The sequence below is a fragment of the Struthio camelus genome, chromosome 1, assembly GCF_040807025.1.
Source record: "Struthio camelus isolate bStrCam1 chromosome 1, bStrCam1.hap1, whole genome shotgun sequence".
Lineage (NCBI taxonomy): Eukaryota > Metazoa > Chordata > Aves > Struthioniformes > Struthionidae > Struthio > Struthio camelus.
The window spans coordinates 159,820,685-159,838,322 of NC_090942.1; the positions used below are offsets into that span (position 1 = coordinate 159,820,685).

Genomic DNA, 17,638 nt, shown 5'->3' on the forward strand with positions numbered 1-17,638 from the left:
TTTATAAATTAAATTTATAGTATAATTTTAAAAATTCTGTTTATAATATTTATATTTATATATAGATAGATATATGCTGGATAATATTAAGCACAAATAAGAGCTAATAACAATTGTGCTTTAACATTAACAAGACCGTTACTGAATACTCTGTACAGTTATGATGGCCAAAAGCTAAGAGTGAAAAGGATTCGGAAAAAGAAATCATAATGAATGTAAGAGGCCTAAAGAATCATTGCATCAAAAGGGTAATCGGTTTGCAGCTAGAAGCCTGTTTCTACTGGTCACCTTTCTCAAATACTCTTTAGCAAAAGGTTATGCCATATAAATTGTTTTGGCGCAAGGCCCATATAACATACTACATGTGTACAGTAAAATCTTAGGGTGACAAGTGGCCACCGAAAGACCAGTTCAAGCAGCTTTTTCCAAACTATTCCTAGAGAAGAAAATGCCGCTTCATTAAACAACAGAAACCCAGTCCTAGGCATCTGCATCTGGAAGCAAACAAGGATATGCCCTTATAATAAGGTTATTCTGAAAATATCATTCTATTTCGCACACACAGTACAGCTGATCCATGCACATACAGTAAATCCAATCATGCAGCGCCTACTTAGCCCAGAGGATGAGCTATGTTAATCACTCAGGTGGACAGACTGAGCACTACTCAGAGCCTTAATGCATGCAACTAAGGAACCTCTTCAATTTAGCCAAGGAAAACCAGTAAGAAATATTTTTACCAGTCTAAGAATTTTACTTAGTCAAGTCTTTAATTTTAGGGAGGGGGGGGGAAAAAGCATAAACTAGGTGAAACTTAAATTAAGAGGAAAAAATATTTTACCAGTGTGTTAGCTATGAGAAAAATTTACTGCAGGAGACAGTGGTTTCTTGAATAAAATCAAGACTGGCTAATCTTCTAAGATGTCACAGCTGAAGCAAACAATTAATTTCTGCAAGTAGATAAATTTCGTTCATTTCCGTTATGCAGAACATCAGATCAAATGATCAAGATGGGCCCTGCTAACCTTCAAATTTATAAATCATCACTACATCTGCGGGGAACTGAAGCAGAGATAGTAAGCGATCACACAGGAAGTTTGTGGTTGAACCAGAAACTGAACCCTTGATTTCCTGAAATCCAGTCCAGTGCTTTAACCACAAAAGCATCTTCTTCAAGGGGCAGAAAAATCCCATAATGAAGTTTAACACACAAAAGAGAAGCAGAATACTTAAATAAGCAGACTTGAATAAAAACCTAGCTCAATGAAGAAATGTAAAAGTTTATTTATAAACAATTTTATATTTATAAACAAATGCTCTGTTTTTAAAAGGGAGGTTGTGCAGATGCTGCAACACAGAAACCCTGGCCAGTGCCAACGGCCATGCTAGAAGTGCATCTCCAATGGCAAAGGTCCAAATTAGCAACAGAATTGTTCACACACTTCTGAAGTTGCCACAAAATGGAACTGGTTCCTGTTACTACTACAAAAAGAAAGAAGCCATGATAACTTGCCTTACTACACAAGACAGAAGAGCAAAGGATAAGCAAAGCTTCCAGTTTAAACATATTTAATTTCAAGTCTTCTCTGAAGGTGGAAAGAATTAACAAGACTATTGTGGAGGAGGTCAAGATAAATCCCATATGACGGTTTTCTGCTAATACAGTCATCTATTAAGATCACTCACAGACAGTCCTCTGAAACAATATACATTCCCTTCAAGGACACTTAATTAGTTTCCTCAGCCATACGTCCCTATTTCCATAATAATAAAATCAGGGAAATCCCTGCCTCACATAAATCAACCTATTTGTGCCTTCAGTGCTACTGTGGCTTGTGTATCTTTAATTTTAGGCAACTGTCGAGTACATCATAAGTAGAGGATACGAAAGAGCATTATACAAATAATATATCAAATAAGGCTTAAACTATCTTGTTAAAAAAAACTAAAAGATTTTTCTGAAACAAAAGTGGTACTTTTGTCATTTTGGCTCTTAATTCAAAATTGTCTAGGACAACATGAGTGTGTCTGCACACTTTAGATATGCCATGCTTGATTTATTCTTTACCTAAGAGTTCATTTTTCTAGAGATATATAAGAAAAAAAAAAGTTCAGTTTCTTATAAACCCATTGCATTTATTAAATAATTTACCTCTTAAACATAATCAATATGAAAGGGCCAATAGAATTTGCTAAGAAACAAAAAAAGCTAGTCTGAACCAAATTTAACTTTCTCCCAGCAACCTAAATTAGGACTTAGCCTCCACTTTCATCATTAATATTTAGAATATAGCACAGTTACTAGACTTATTCTTCCCAATAGGTTTAACATTACTTTAAAATCCATTTTAACACAACTACGTAATGTTACTTACCTAAAGCGTCTAGCACCTACGATTCTATTACCACTGTTTTCAGCGACAGCTCTCTGAGAACAGCAAACTTGACTCCAAAGCTAGCATGTGTACAAGTGCATAAAGTAAACCTATAGCTGACTTGCACCTATCACTAAATGCTTTTTACAACATGGTTATTACAGTGCTTTCAAAAACAATAGGAAATGGCACAGGAAGGAAAAGAGATTATCATAGGTCTGTTTCAAACTATGTAGCAGAACCTACAAGAAATATAAAATACAAAGGAGAAAACACAGAAGATCTTAATATTACAGACGCTTAATGACAAAACCATTCATGATGTTAAAGTAATGTCTTCTTACTGCATTGAACAGTGAAAAAAGGAGCACTGTCATATAGCTGGAGCTAACCTCACTTACAGTTTCACTAGCTTGGTTACCCAGCAACACGAAGCGTTTCTCCAGCACTATGCAACTAGACAGACTTTGCACAGATGGGCCGAAAATGCATTTGTACAGTGGCAAAATAAAACAATAAGCCATCACCCTTCACGTGGGAGTGGCCACTCTTCTGCTGCTACACACTGAGGACTTTTAATAGAGGGCACAGTCCAGCGATCCAAGTATTCTCAATTCATAGCATTATTTATTTGTAGACATGTTTAATTGCTACATTGCTCCCGAGTCTTCAAGAGCAGAAAGGAAAGGGTACCCTGTCTGACCTTCCACTTTGAGGTTTTGTAAATAATTAGGCCACACCAGAAGCTTGACGTAAAACAGCTGTAGAACTTCCTTTCTTTCTATCTTCAAGTAGAAAAAACTGCTCCTTAGTTGCTCTTAGTAACCAGGGGCATGCCTCTCCAGAACCTGACATATAAAAGCAGTTACATTTTATGCAAAAACTTCATCCTTGTACTTCTACATTATTGAACTCATGACTTAAGATTATTAAAGATACACCTGCAATTCTTATGAGTGAAATCAAGCACTGTTACGTATTAAAAACAGACCTGCTCTTAGGATGCACCATCTTTCACAGAAAGGAAGACTACTGTTATTCAGGAGAGAGGAGGATGATTCTGCTCCCACCCGAGCTGACGCCTAACATGTTAAACCAATTACATTAAGGTTTTCAGCATATTTTCAGAAAATGTTCAGTGTTCATTCTTAGAACAGGTATCTTCCATCTCTGTATACAGATAAAGAATCTCTAGAATAGGTCTAAAATTAAGCCCCAACAGAGGATGTAAAGCTTTTAACGAGCCAAGTCTAGGTTAGACACCAGTACATGACCAATGACATCCAAATATCACTAACAATTCAAACATGACACTCCCAGCAGAATGATTAACTTTTAAATTGTTCCTATTTTTGTTTTTTTTTGAGAAAAGGAAGAAGTTAAGTATTAATAAATATAGTAAGATTTAGAAGCAAAGCCTCCTACAGAGCTTAGGCACTGAGATTAAAACCATGCAGTCATTCAAGATCTCTGGAGCAAATAATTTTTACCTAGCCAATGCTTCAGTTATTTTCCTAGAACTTTACCTGCCTGTACTGTATCTTGTTCATACACAAGAAGTCCCCTGCTTTTGGTTTAGGTTTCCCTTATAGCATTTTAGTTCTGATGTTCCAATGTCTTTATATATTTTTTGCTTTTATATATTTTTAAGCAGTACTTGCAAATTCTGAGAAAAATTCAAATATTATACTGTACATTTATCTAGTTGCTATAAAGGTTTATACATATTTACTAAGCAGATGAAAATTACATCAATCTTACTAACGTATCACTTCATAAGGCATTCCAGGATAAAGCTGTATTTTGAAGCCCAGTTGCCTATCAGTTTTCAGATTTAAAAAAAAGCAAATGGAAGTCTTGCAGTCATCAGCCTCTCAAGTAAGATTTAGTGATACAGTTCTCAAGACAGCAAACTTGCTGTTTATTCAAGGGTATTATATACATGAAGTACCCACATCTGAGTTGCTCCTTTACTTTCATTGTTTAAAGAATCAGAAATATCTGCTCCCCCTATGCCCGGTTTCCTAGGTATTGGGTTAAAGTTCAGCTATAAGTCTTGTACTCATCCAAGAGAGGACACATACTTTGCAACTTCAGAAAATCAGCAGCAGTAAATCCTTACGAGGTATTTCACATCACTATGGGCTGTATGTCTGGAAGGGATTTAAGCTATGCATTTCTCTGTAACAAAGCAACATTTGTTTCAGCCTAAGCATCCCACTGCAGCTATATAAATTAACCAACTATATATAGACTAGAGTGCCATTAGAGCATTTAAAATATTTCCAATAGGAAGTAAAACTACTGAGAAACAGACTTAAAAATATGTCTTTCAATCTTTTCAATCCAAGTGACATAATATTCAGATCATCTCTCAGTCCCCGGTAAAAGTTTTGAAGTGCAACACATGATGGCAGGCGGCAGAGGCTACGGAATATCCGTTTTACTCTTAATGCTCCCCGAAAGCAAGGATATGTAACAAAGCTTAGAAATGAATATTTGGAATTTAACTTTTTCTCCTCTACTGTAATAGCATTCCAACTCCACAGCTACCAACACAGATGCTTCTTCTATGTGCACTGGTGTTTTGTGACTGCAAAATTGAATCTTAAGATTAATCAGTTAACATGCATACAAAAATACCCCTACTGAATACTCCCATACTGAAGAGAGGTCACAAACTGGAATAAGACATTAATATCACTTTTATCGTATCAATTTATTGCATGTCAATACATAAAAATAGAAAAGTGTTTTCTGTAAAATTAGTTTTATTGTAAAAATCAGACTAGCATAAGAATGTAAAACTCCACCACGGTTAGCACGTATCTGGTAACATTTATGCTTTGTCCACAAAATTAAGGAGATAAGAATACCTTAACTGATATTTTTGCTTAAAATATATAATAAAGAAAAATTCAAATAAAATTATTGTATTATTTACTCAATGACTGTTTCTGATTCAAAACATCAGTGTTCTTTAGAACTTGAATATACTTTGTCTGTTTTCACTTCAGTAGGGTTCTACCTTAAATTATACAAGGAGAACAGGGTTATTACTTAGTCTTAACAGGATACGTCAGGTTGATACCACCACACGCAGGAGACAGCGATTTTGTATTTGGCAGAAGTGCTCCTGGGAAAGTCACCTCTCATTTACAAAAATAAAAAAGGCATTTTCCAAGAACTGAATTATGAAATACAAATGGAGGTATACCTGCATCTTTTTGCTAATAGAAGAGACCATACCTTAGAATCTCACTTCAGCCTTGCATTTGCCACTGTGAACATCCAAGGTGACGCAAATGATTAGCTAAGAGATGCTGATATGCATATTTTATATAAATAGTTAATCCATCTGCCCTTCAACCAAGAGATTGTCCTTAGCCTACCAAATGGTTTTGTGCTTTATTTCTAATTTTACCTGAGTAATGGACATTCGGGCAGTTGTATCAGTTAACAATTTTTCATCTGAAAGTATAGCTTATCTCTGCATTTCACAGTTCAGAAGTAGATACTGGGAATGTAAACTTGGGTTAGTAGGAAGTCTCAAGTATTTCCTCTAATTAAAACCACACACACAGTCTTATACTGGATGATTCCTCATAAAGACTCTATTGCTACAACTGTTCAATTCCTGACTTTTTTATAAGAGAAACTTTAAGTTTTAAAAGTGGCACAGTTCCCACATAGAACATATTTAAGCCAAAAGGTGACTTTCTTACAAACTGGTGAAATAAATTCAACTCTCCCTTCCCAAACCAGACTAGAAACTTGTTTATACAAGACAAACATTTGGGAAACTTCTATACCTGAATGAAGAACCAGTATGGGAAATCGTATAATGGTATTAAGTGGAATAAATGCAACAGCAGTCATAATACAACTTCTGGCAATTTAAAGTTACTGCTACTATGGATCCTGCAATGCACTGTCTCGTAATGGCTTTTAGCAGTAGATAACTGTGGGTTGCTATTATACAGACTGTAAAAATAAAAACATGTATTGACTTGTCAGCTGTAAAGGGTTAGCAACAAGTTTCCTGCTCCTTCTTCCTCCCTCCTCCCTTAAAAGGGAAAGGAAAGACCATATTTACAGCAATGGAATATTTACATAAGATAATTATTAGTATTTTCTTTCTCTTTTCTTTCAGTGGATTTAACAGCCAATGCAAATAAAAAAATAGAACCACAGGTATTCACCCAGAAGCACATGTGGGCAACCTATTAATAAAAAATAAAAAGGTCCATATACTGAAGGCGGAAGAAAACAAGTTAAGTTTAAAGTATGATGCTTGTGTCTTCTCAAACATATCTGCAAAGTTTCATCTTGATGTCCTGCAGACACTACGGTGAAAAGATACAGCCTGATAACCCAAAGCAATGTTTAGAACTGCTCATAAAGTACACTGCAACGAGGCTGCCATAATCTAATACCACACATCAGACATTACCTTGGCAACTGTGGGCCCCAATGAAAATATTTCTTGTTTATATGCAAGTGGCAAGAAAGGCTTTGCAGTTGATGCATAAGACAGGAGGTTGGAAGGACAGCGGGGTGTTCTGGGTTGGGTTTTTTGTTTCTTTGTCTGTTTTGACTGGTTTGAAGTGAGGGAAAAAAAGAGTCCTTTGTTGCTTTGGAAATCCACACTTTATGAAGAACACTATGGTAGTTAACAGCAAGTTATGACAACTTCTGAAATAGCTGTTTACTTTATCTGCATTCAGTCTCCAACAAGTAACCTATGCCACTGGCTTTATCAAATTATTTTTAGAAAAGTAGTACTTGTCCACTTATATTCCTTCTCTCCCCCTTCACCCCTCCACCTTAATTCTGAAGCATTGCAAAATACCTGGGGGGTTTAAAAAAAAAAGAAAAAAAAGTATCTGAGTGAAGCAAGAACCCCGCATTGTGGTTTTACGAATACACCACAGAAAGGAATGGTACAGTTTGCTAAATCCTTTTCGCTATATAAACAAATGCCTCCAAAGAAACCACACAGAAAACACGCCCCAAAAACCAAATCATACACCATTGGAATGCTGAGGAGAGAGCTTCAGTTTGACATAAATTCAAAGCTATGCTATGTCGGAGAAGATGTTAGCTATCCATGCAAGTCTATAACAACTTCAAGTCAATTCTAAACAAACTTTAATAGTAGTGTGACAAAAGATACTTATCAGAGAGAGCAGCAACATCTGGCATGTGTTTTTGCTTGTTTTTTTTGCTGTTTTTAAATAGAAAGGATGACCACATTTAAGTTTTTCTAACAAAGACACATCTCCCTACCTATAGTTTGCTGACAACTGCTATCTAATGTGTACATAATACCTGTAATTCCATACAGTAACTGGAGGCATAATCATTAAGGCACTAGTTCAGAAAAGCAGTTTTAGTCAGTGACAGAAATTGAGCACAAGCTTAAAATACCATTGTCTATCAGGAAACAGATTAAGTATGTGCTGAGATGCTTTTCTGAATCAGGGCGTTGTGGCAGAAAACTTTATTTAAAGAAAATTCCATCTGAAGAAGTTGTTGTACAGATTTTGGGGAAACTTCTCCACAGTTATCTTTCTTCCCGTAAAAATCTATTTTGAATAGGCAAACTATCAACTGCAGGAAATGAGCAATTAAGTCTGTTGAAGACTTACATAGCCACACACCCTAGTACAAATAAGACTGAGCTAACACCACACAACTTCGTTAAGATGACTTAGGATAAGGATCCTCAAAACCAAGGGGGGGGGGGGGAACCACACACATTTGGTCAGAATCAAGATCTCATAAATTAAATATTGCTGGTTATAAAATGGTGCAATGTTAGCTTCAAAATCTCAGTACAGCCAAAGAAAACAAACACTTCCACTGATGTGTAATCTATTTTCACACTGTACAGCAGTACTGTAAAAAAGACTTTTTAAGAACAGATGGATAAAAGTGTTAAATTAAGTGTTGTCTGGTTTAGACCAACTAAACTTAGGTCTACTCATTTATGTACTGCTCATTTTTATTCTCCTTACCATAGCAACTGTACACATTAATCTGCAATCATGTGATTACTTATAATTACTTGGATTTGTTTCTTCTGGAGGCATAAATAAAGGGCACAAATACTTAAAATATATCAACCTAAAAATCAAATTCAAATATACACACCTTTACCTTGTACGACACTCCCTTCTACCGCATCACCCGCTCTGCCTTGAAAATCCTACCTCAAATGCATGAGCAGAATAATATTAACAGAAAGTTTGCCAATAAGTCAGTCAGGAGAGCTTGGGCCAGAAAACAGCTGTGAAAGTTATATTGCACATCTCTTTGAACGGTACTTTACTTTTCTATAGAAAAATTGGCTGGGAACACGCAGAAGCAATTATGTATAAGCACATTCAACTTCACGGGCACTATTACAGTACCAATAACAAAATGGAAACAGGGAAAATGGCCTTTCCTCTTCACTTGCAATTTGTTTATAAATGTGTGTGTCTATATTTATACACATACATATATACACACACACACATTAACATATGTAAGTGCATAACCATAAAAAATGGTAAGAATTCAGGACAGTATACCTTAAGTATACTTTACCAATAATGTTATTTTATATTACTTAGCACATTAAAGATTTCCCATGTTGCACAATACAAAATTTCAGGGAATAAAATAGTATCTCATGCGTGGCACACTTCAAATAAAGCCTAAGGGAAACAACAAAACATTGTGCTAACCATGATGGTCTGAAAAGGTCACACACAGTAGCAGTGAATATTGAAAAACCTGCCATTCTTCTAAACTAATGTATTCTGTACTACTGTTGTAACAAGTTGTTGTTTTTTTTTCTTCTTTAATAGCATCCATTGTACATATCAAACAAATGGAAGATATGGACAAAGATATCAAAAAAAGTATGGGAAAGACATTTAGAATGGTTCATTTACAATGCTGCAAATGTAAAAGTTATCTGGAATATCTTAATAAAGCATTAGACCTTTCCAAGTTTAATTTCACTCTTTAGGCAAGTACAGACATAATATACATTTAAAAATGGACATTCTTTTATCACTTTTCACAAATCAAGATACAGTGCAGGTATTCTCCCTCCCCCCAAAAGAAGAATATCAGTTATATTATTGTTACATTAGACGATGTTTTCGCCATTTCTTCAGGGGAGTGACTCTTTATTACTTCTTTGATGAACTGTTCAAGTGCAGTGAAATACCCTTGGCACTGCCAAGTGTCATTATGAGTTCCATCAGGAAAAATCGCCAGTCTCTTAGTCCGAGCTGGGGACAACTCGTAAAGTTGCTTCATCATAACTGGTGGAATTAACTGGTCAGACAACCCAGAGATGAAAAGAGAAGGCATTCTGCACTGAGAGATTTTTCTGTAGGACAGAAATTTATTTTTGTAGCACCATAAAGGAAGATATCTCATTGGAAAGAAAGAAAACAAAGTGCTGGCCATATGCGGGATGCTAAGAAAGGTGTTCTCCACCATGATGGCAGAAATTCTATGGGAATTTTCAGAAGCTAAATGAATAGCTACTGCTCCCCCCAAGGAACGGCCAAAAAGAAAAATTTTTGTTTTATCAAGATCAGACCTAGTCATCACATAGTCTAACACAGCCTCAGAATCTAAGTACAAACCTTCTTCACTTGCTTCTCCTTCACTTTTTCCATACCCTCTATAATCAACAAGGAGTAAGTTTACTTTCAGGTTTACCAGCATTAACAAAGCATTTGGCAATCTGTGGCCAATGTTGCCTGCATTCCCATGAAAGTAAATGACGGTTGGAGAATACGCTGCATTGTCCCCTGTGTATCTCAGAAGAATAAGATTGAGAAGAACTCCATCTTTGGTTTTGATGAAGATGTTTTCATGTGGTATACCAGTAGGCATAGGAACATAAAGGCGTGATGAAGAGGGCTGTTCAGGAAAGTAAAGCAGCACATCCTGGAATTTATATAATATACCTGCTATTGATACAAATATTAACATAAGTAGTGTAATGCCTCCGTACAAGTGAAAAGTTACTATCAAAGGTAAAAGCGAAATACGGCAGAGACCCCAAGACCAAGAAGCCAAAGCTAGTAGCCATCTTTCAACAAAGGTCCAAAGCATCCATGACTTTTCCATTGTAGTAGTCAGTGATCTTTTACTCCAAGTAAATCCTGTAGAAAAACCCAAACATATATGTATAAATACAGAGGGAAAGAAAACGGAAATGATTCAAGCATTCAGACTTCTAGGAAAAAAAGAAGTCAACGGTCAAGTCATTACACAACAGAATAAATGTCAAATTTAGGGGCAGACTCCCTTTGAATGTTTGGAAACCATTCAGTTCTGCAAAAACAAAGAGAAAACAATAATAAGAAAGAGGCTTTAGAAGTCTTCAAAATCTCATTTACATTGTTTCAACATTTAACATCCGTCAGTAACACCAGATAATTGGTTGACTGACATCATAACTTGTGCTTTCCCTCAGACATCCTTACAAACCAGCAGAGCAACCATACAGACCACAACATCATCAATTTCTCACAACTTTTCTCTTACAACTAATACAAAAAATAGAAGCCCTTATTTCTAAGCTAGTACAAATTAAGGCAAACAGGAATGGTTCAATAAGCTTACGTACTTCCCTCTATGACCAGGCTAGGCTAACAACGCACACAGAATCGGCTATCATTTAGCGTCTGTGCTTCAGCATCTTGATCAACTATGATTACAAAGCCAAACAGAAAACAATGAAAGAGATTCAACCCCAACAAAACAAATTTAAGTACAATGTGATATAACAGTTAACGTTTTGCTGTATTTGTATTGATTCTGATTTGTTTTGATAGTTTTCTATCAGCTTTATCAAATCATAACATAATCATCTTACATAGCAAAAATGTGATATTATACAAGACCACTAAAAACACTCAGCTGACTACATTATCCTCCAATCAGTAAAATGTACAACTACTGAGAAGTCCAAATATGAAAACAGACTCATGACAAAAAGCTAGAAGTACACAGCATAAGATGAGGAGAGTAATAGTGAACAATAACGGATTAAATCTTTGCAATCATAACGGATAGGTATGTCTCACAGCATACACAGAACCTCTCACATTACTCGCTGTCGGAATTAAATCGTAGTACAGAAACCAGCAAAAACTGCCAAACCTACATGAGAACAACAGTAACTGTTCAGTCAGCATCACATTGAATAAACACATTGCCAGAGGCAACAACGTAAGTTGGCTAGTTTAAAAATACTCTAGGTGGCTCCAAGATCATACTGCAGACAATAATTGCAGTTTAGACACAGTCTAAGATACAACCTGCTTGGAAAGATGTAGTGCAATGAGACGTTCACTTAACTCCAAAGGAGTCTGACATGTAGAGACACGTTCAAGCACTGTGCAGCTGAGGTTCGGTTTCTATGGTTGATAGAGTCACAAGACTCAAACCAAAGTAACTATATGGTCTAATATTACTAGGAAGGGCTGCAACTGCATCAGCAATTTTGGTAGGACTGAGCGATCAAAACTCACCTCTGCATTCACAGCCTCTTCCATCACCAAATAGGACAAGCACTCAATATGACCAAGAAACACTGCTATAGCTCTATGAAGGATATTACTTTAGACAGATGATTATATAGATCAGCAATAAACATAAGTCAGCCACACCTTGAGATTCACATACTAACCAAATGCAATGTGAAATTAAGCTTTTGTACAGTATATCTGCTCCCAATATAAAGAGCTGGTGAAATATAAAGTAGTCTAGTTTGCAGTTACCCCCACTTCATTTTCTTGTATTATTTATTTACAAGTTCACATTCAGAATCCACAATCAAGTTTGCATAGGTATTGTCTATATGGAAATTTAATTATTTTGATCAATTTCTCTAGTAAGTCACAAAGATCAGCAAAGACATGAGGTAAGTACTTTGATTTATAAAAGAAACTTCCAATGAAGTTGACAATTTCTGCATTGACTCTAAAGACTGCAAGAGGAAGAGTAACTTCGATAATGACACAGTGAAAGCACTCCTCCTACCCATGTCATGCAGTTTTACTGAGTTGCTTGCAAAAGTATTTTTGGATCCTCTTTAGTTTTGTAACAAGACGTTCACTACAGAGGAACGGACCCCTAACTAAGAATCAGCACTAAAAAACAAAAAAGGTGATCAAAATCTTAAGATGATTATAAAATTTTGTGAATGCCTACCTCATACGACATCAAGGACTGCTATTTGTAGACTGATACTCACAACTGTTTCAGACGTGCACAGCTTCCTATTTCAATTTCAGTAAGATACGCAAAACTACCAGAGTGCTATACTAGTCTGTGGTACTGCTGCCCTAAGTTTGATTACTTCTGTTCTATAAAAAAGCAAAAACAAAAAATCCTTTGCTACCAGAGCTGCAAAGCCAAAGCATCTTGATCCTAAAACTAGAATTCAATATAGTCATGTGTTAGCATGGTGCAATGTTTCATTCAGTGTGCAGGTAGTGAAACAATGGAAATTAAAACTAGGGATTCTGTAAATCAAATTCAATTTCTTGCTATCAAAAAGCAACCCCTCCCAGTAACATAAAGGGTTTTAAGGCAGTTTTTGGTAGAAAAAAGAAAACCTGTAGTTTGTGTGTTTAGCATGTTAATTACCAGGAAGGAAAAACTATACAAACGTAACCCCTTCAGCTCATGTACACATTTGAGTAAGGCTGACTACCCTACACTAATGAGCAACTACATGAACACTGAGGTGTTTTTCCCAGGTGTGTGAAACTCTGCTAGCTCCACCCATTTCCAGGCTTGAATTGGATCATATCTGTTACTTCACATCTTCCTGAAAGTTTTGTTAGCGGGCGAACTAAGATACAAGTTTCTCCTAGGTTCCTGCCTGTCTCCTTCCAGTACTATTTGAAAGACTGCAAATACAGAAAATGATGGTTTATCATACAAGCACAGAGGCCTCAAAGACTTTAAACTAAGTGAATACAAGATCACTTTCAAGAATGCTACAAACTGTGTTTCCTGCGGAGTCCAAAAAAGTAGCAGGCCTTCCAAACATACCTTATTTGATCTGAATAGTAGAAGATGATACAAGCTGAGCCAGATTTCCACTTAAAGGACATAAAAAGAGAAAATTAATATAGTAATCCAGTGAGTAATAACTCACTGAGTAAGTGATAAGGTATTCCTTAAATCCTCAACGCTTTTTGAAGTTCATGAGTGCTCAGCATACTATAAGACTAAAACAAATCTCTTTTTGGTTTTTGGTTGTACTTTTCCCTACTGTTGGGCTGGTTAAGAAGCTACGCATATTGTACTAAATATACTACTAAATACTACTAACCTAATATTTTAGTTTATATAAGATGATCTTTCAGACAGTTTACAGTATAATGTCTTAAGACAGAAGGACTGTACTGAATTATGGAGAGCACCTGTCACGTTTTTTTTTTGTTTTTTTTTTTTGTTTTTGTTTTTTGCAACGAACTGGGTGCTACAGAAATTGCAGAGTGGTGGGAAACAGCAAGGAAAAAGGAGAAGAACATATTTAGACTTTGATGTTCCCTAATTGCCCAGTCAGTCCTTCAGTAAGAATATAAGTAGTGGGCATATTCTAAAGCTGAAGTCCTTAAAGTAATGTTAGTAAGCAAGATAAGCAATATTAACAAGTTTTCTAACAATCCTGCAAAACTCAGCTAATTAACTCAGTTGAGAGAGCTAAAGTTACTTTTCAAAAGTTGGAAATCCATTCCAATAGAAAAGCCTAACAGAAGGTCTCCACAAAACTAACACCTGTAGGACAGGAGAAAAAGAAAGACTGATTTTTGCCTAGTGCTTCTGTTTTACCACAAACTGAAACCAAGGTGGGACAGTTATCTGGTTATATCTAGGATATATCCTAGTTTCACACTTAATAAAAATCTAATCCTGATTTAACGATTCAATCTCAAATATATGCAGACTCACAAAGGGAAGCTTGAGATGACCTGGATGCTAACAGAAAGGGTGAACACACACACACAGAAAATCACTGGTTACATCATGCCATTTTAATGCTGCAGCTGCCTATTGCAGGGAAACTTGCAAGTAAGAACAGCCTTTTGTATACACTGTATATATTGCAGAAATACAGCACTTAACTGGGAAGTAATCCTCCTAGTGCACAGTTATAGGGCTTCTCCAAGATATATACCATATACTTTCATTGCATTCAGTTAAAACTTCTAGCCCATTATAGTAATTCTCTTCACCTCTAACTTCAAGCAGTTTGTTTTGAGTTCATCTACCTGAGAAACAAGAATAGTTAACCTGCCACCTGGATAAGCCTGTTTCTCTTTCTTGACTATAAGAACCACTTATGGACTTGCTCTGTTACTGTCAGATGTCCCAATTAGAGCAAGAAGGGCATATCCCATTACATATTCTAAAAAATAATTTTTCTTTTCAAACAATTTCTCAGTCACCTGCAAATAAGACTAGTTAATGCTGTGCTTTACACTGCTGACTGTTTTAAAAGGATTACCTTGACTATATTGCCTTCTACTTCTAGATTTTATCAGAGCTATACAGAAAGATGGCATGAAACATCATCCACCCGTTACAGATGAAGACACTAGAATCAAAAAATGAACTGACTCTGGAAAAATCAATCAGTTGGCCAATGGAAGGCTAGTGGCAGGTCTGACAGGCTTTCAGCTCCAGCCAAAAAATTGAATTTGGTTTCTCTGCAGACCTCCTCTTCAGATCTCCCAGAAAAAATATCCACTTAGAAAGCATTCTTAGTCAAAGCAGGTTGCTTGCTGTCACTAAGAAATCCTAGATTTAAAGAACACAATATTGCTGCACTATATTTCAAGTAATTGTCCTAATTTCTCCTATGACAAGGTTTTCCTATGTAAAAAAGTCATTCCCTATTTTATAGCATATACAGTAACTGTATTTGATAAATGCAGACTATTTAAACATGTATTTGATTAAACTGACCAAGTTAGAGGCTATGATAACAAGCATTAAGGGAGGCTTTTTTTTTTTGTTGTTTTTTAAAAGCTTGCTGTTATGGAAGTCAATGGCTGTGACAAGTATAGAGCCATCAACAGCAGAATCAGAGTCTTATCTGCCAGATGCTTTTGTAGATAACTGATGGAAATTCCAAGATATGTTCAACCATGCTGTTCCTATGCTTAGCTGCCCTTCTTACTAGAAGGTATTTCCTAAAACTTTCCTAAAAAGGAAGACTGAGTAACTTAACTTTAGTACTTCCCAATTCAACGTTTACCAGCCTTCAAACATCCTATCTGCCTTCAGTTTCTCCTGACTATACATAACCAGCTCCTCTGCTCTTTCCTCACAGATCATGTTTTCTTAGGTACAAAAATCATCGGATGCCTTTCCTCTAGATTCTAACTGCTTCATATTTCCTCCTCTCTCTCCTGATGAGTACTATCAAGTTCTGAGCAGCTTGGTCTTGCTGGTGCAGAAGAGTGGAAAAAACATCTTTAAAGACTTTTCAAAACTGCATCACAAAGGCTAGCTTTTGTGAATACCAGTGGTTCTCACAACATAAGTTTATAATCATCAACAAAAATTTAAGAAATGAGCAAAAAAGTGTATTAAATACCAAGTTCTAAAATTGGCATATCCATTAGCAAAGAAAAACACTAACATAACACAAGTCAACGTTATGCCACCCATACTCTATTAAAACTTAATTGAAAGGAAGACTTAACCAGAGTGCTTCTCTGCCTCAAACAATCGATTTGCTTTAAAGCCCACTAGAGACCACTTCAGTTTATACAGCTACAGAACAGTTCCCAAATTGCCTCTCAGGACAAAAAAAAAAAAAAAAAAAAAAAAACACACAAAAATCTGACGGTGATGTGTCTCAATCAAACCTTACAGCCACCTTTTTATCCCACAGGGATACATACATCTGTTTATCTATCTACCCTGTTCTGCATCCACAGTTCAGGAATTATTGACAGAGCCAAATGACATATTCAGTCAGATGAGCTACACATCCCATTTTTTAAATAATTACTGATCATGTGAGTCACTCATAACAACACAAATTCTGAGAAGAATCAAAGTCTTTTTGATCAAGATATTTTAATAATAATCTGCTGTGAGCTAATGCTACTCTTAAACAGCTAAGATCATCATCCACTGAAGATGTGAAATACCTAACTGCACAATACTCAAAGGTACGTGTGAACAGTTTTTCACTTATTTTGAACAATCAATTATTTTTATATTTGCCATTAATTCTGCTGTATTTTCAGTCTCCATCTACATTTTTAGTAAAAAAATTGCTATTTTCACACACTAATCACATTATAAAACATTTACCTTTGGAGGTGATGATTTCCCGTGCTTCATCTCTGCCTGAAAGACAATTGCATTTGGGAGCTTTGAGTAAAATTGCTTTTTGAGTTACACACATAATTACTGTTTGTCTGCAGTTATTTGAAAGAAGGTTAGGAGCTAACAGCCAGGGAGCCTAGAAGTTATGTATCTGCTTCACTTGTGAAATCAAGCATATCATCTTGCTCTGATGCTCTTCCTGCCAAGCTCAGCTCTTGGGTGAAAGGTCTGATAAATTTGAAAACAACATCTTACAATGAAGCTGAGAATGATGCTGAAATGTACTATATGACTATACACATACCACAGAGTATACACTGCCTCCTCAAAGCTAACTTTTAGAGAGGGCATAGCAGTCTTAAAGTTAGTGCTAAGAAGAGCATTCAGATGTTTAACGGCTGCTCTCTGTACAAAGAGCTTTACAAAAAGTTAGTGTTAATATTCACTGCAATACCTAGTATTTCATTATGGTTTCAAAAGAAACAAAACATACTTAGTTTTGTTCAAAAACACAGAAATATCTGAAGACATCTGTTTTGTCCTACTGCACTTCCCTTCCCCTGTGTTCCACCTCCTCCAGACATACACAATACTTAAACATGAGCAAATAGAAAACGTGTTATTTAGAAGATTTCTATAAAAAGAAATATTCTCAACAGTCACAAGTTAGGGTGGGGGGCTAGATCTGAGAGTGAAATTAATCTGTAAGAAAGCCTACAAAAAGCTTAAAGAGGACAAGAAAATTACATTTCCTCAATACTAAAATCTTACAAGGAAACTCTCATAAGAGATAAAACAGCAAAGCAGCTACTCCTAAACTAAGGAAAAAGCAGAACCAGAACAACAAAATCCCAGACATAAGGATTCTGTTTTTTGAAATC

General features: G+C 35.9%; 1 protein-coding gene across 1 annotated transcript in view; it reads right to left on the minus strand.

The window, feature by feature from the left end:
* The window catches only part of TNFSF13B (TNF superfamily member 13b), a 33,001-nt gene that overhangs the window by 13,924 nt on the left and 1,439 nt on the right, over positions 1-17,638 (minus strand). Inside the window, exon 3 of the mRNA XM_068921180.1 lies at positions 16,743-16,778. Coding sequence (XP_068777281.1) covers positions 16,743-16,778 — 36 coding nt within the window. The remainder of the gene's footprint in view (positions 1-16,742; positions 16,779-17,638) is intronic.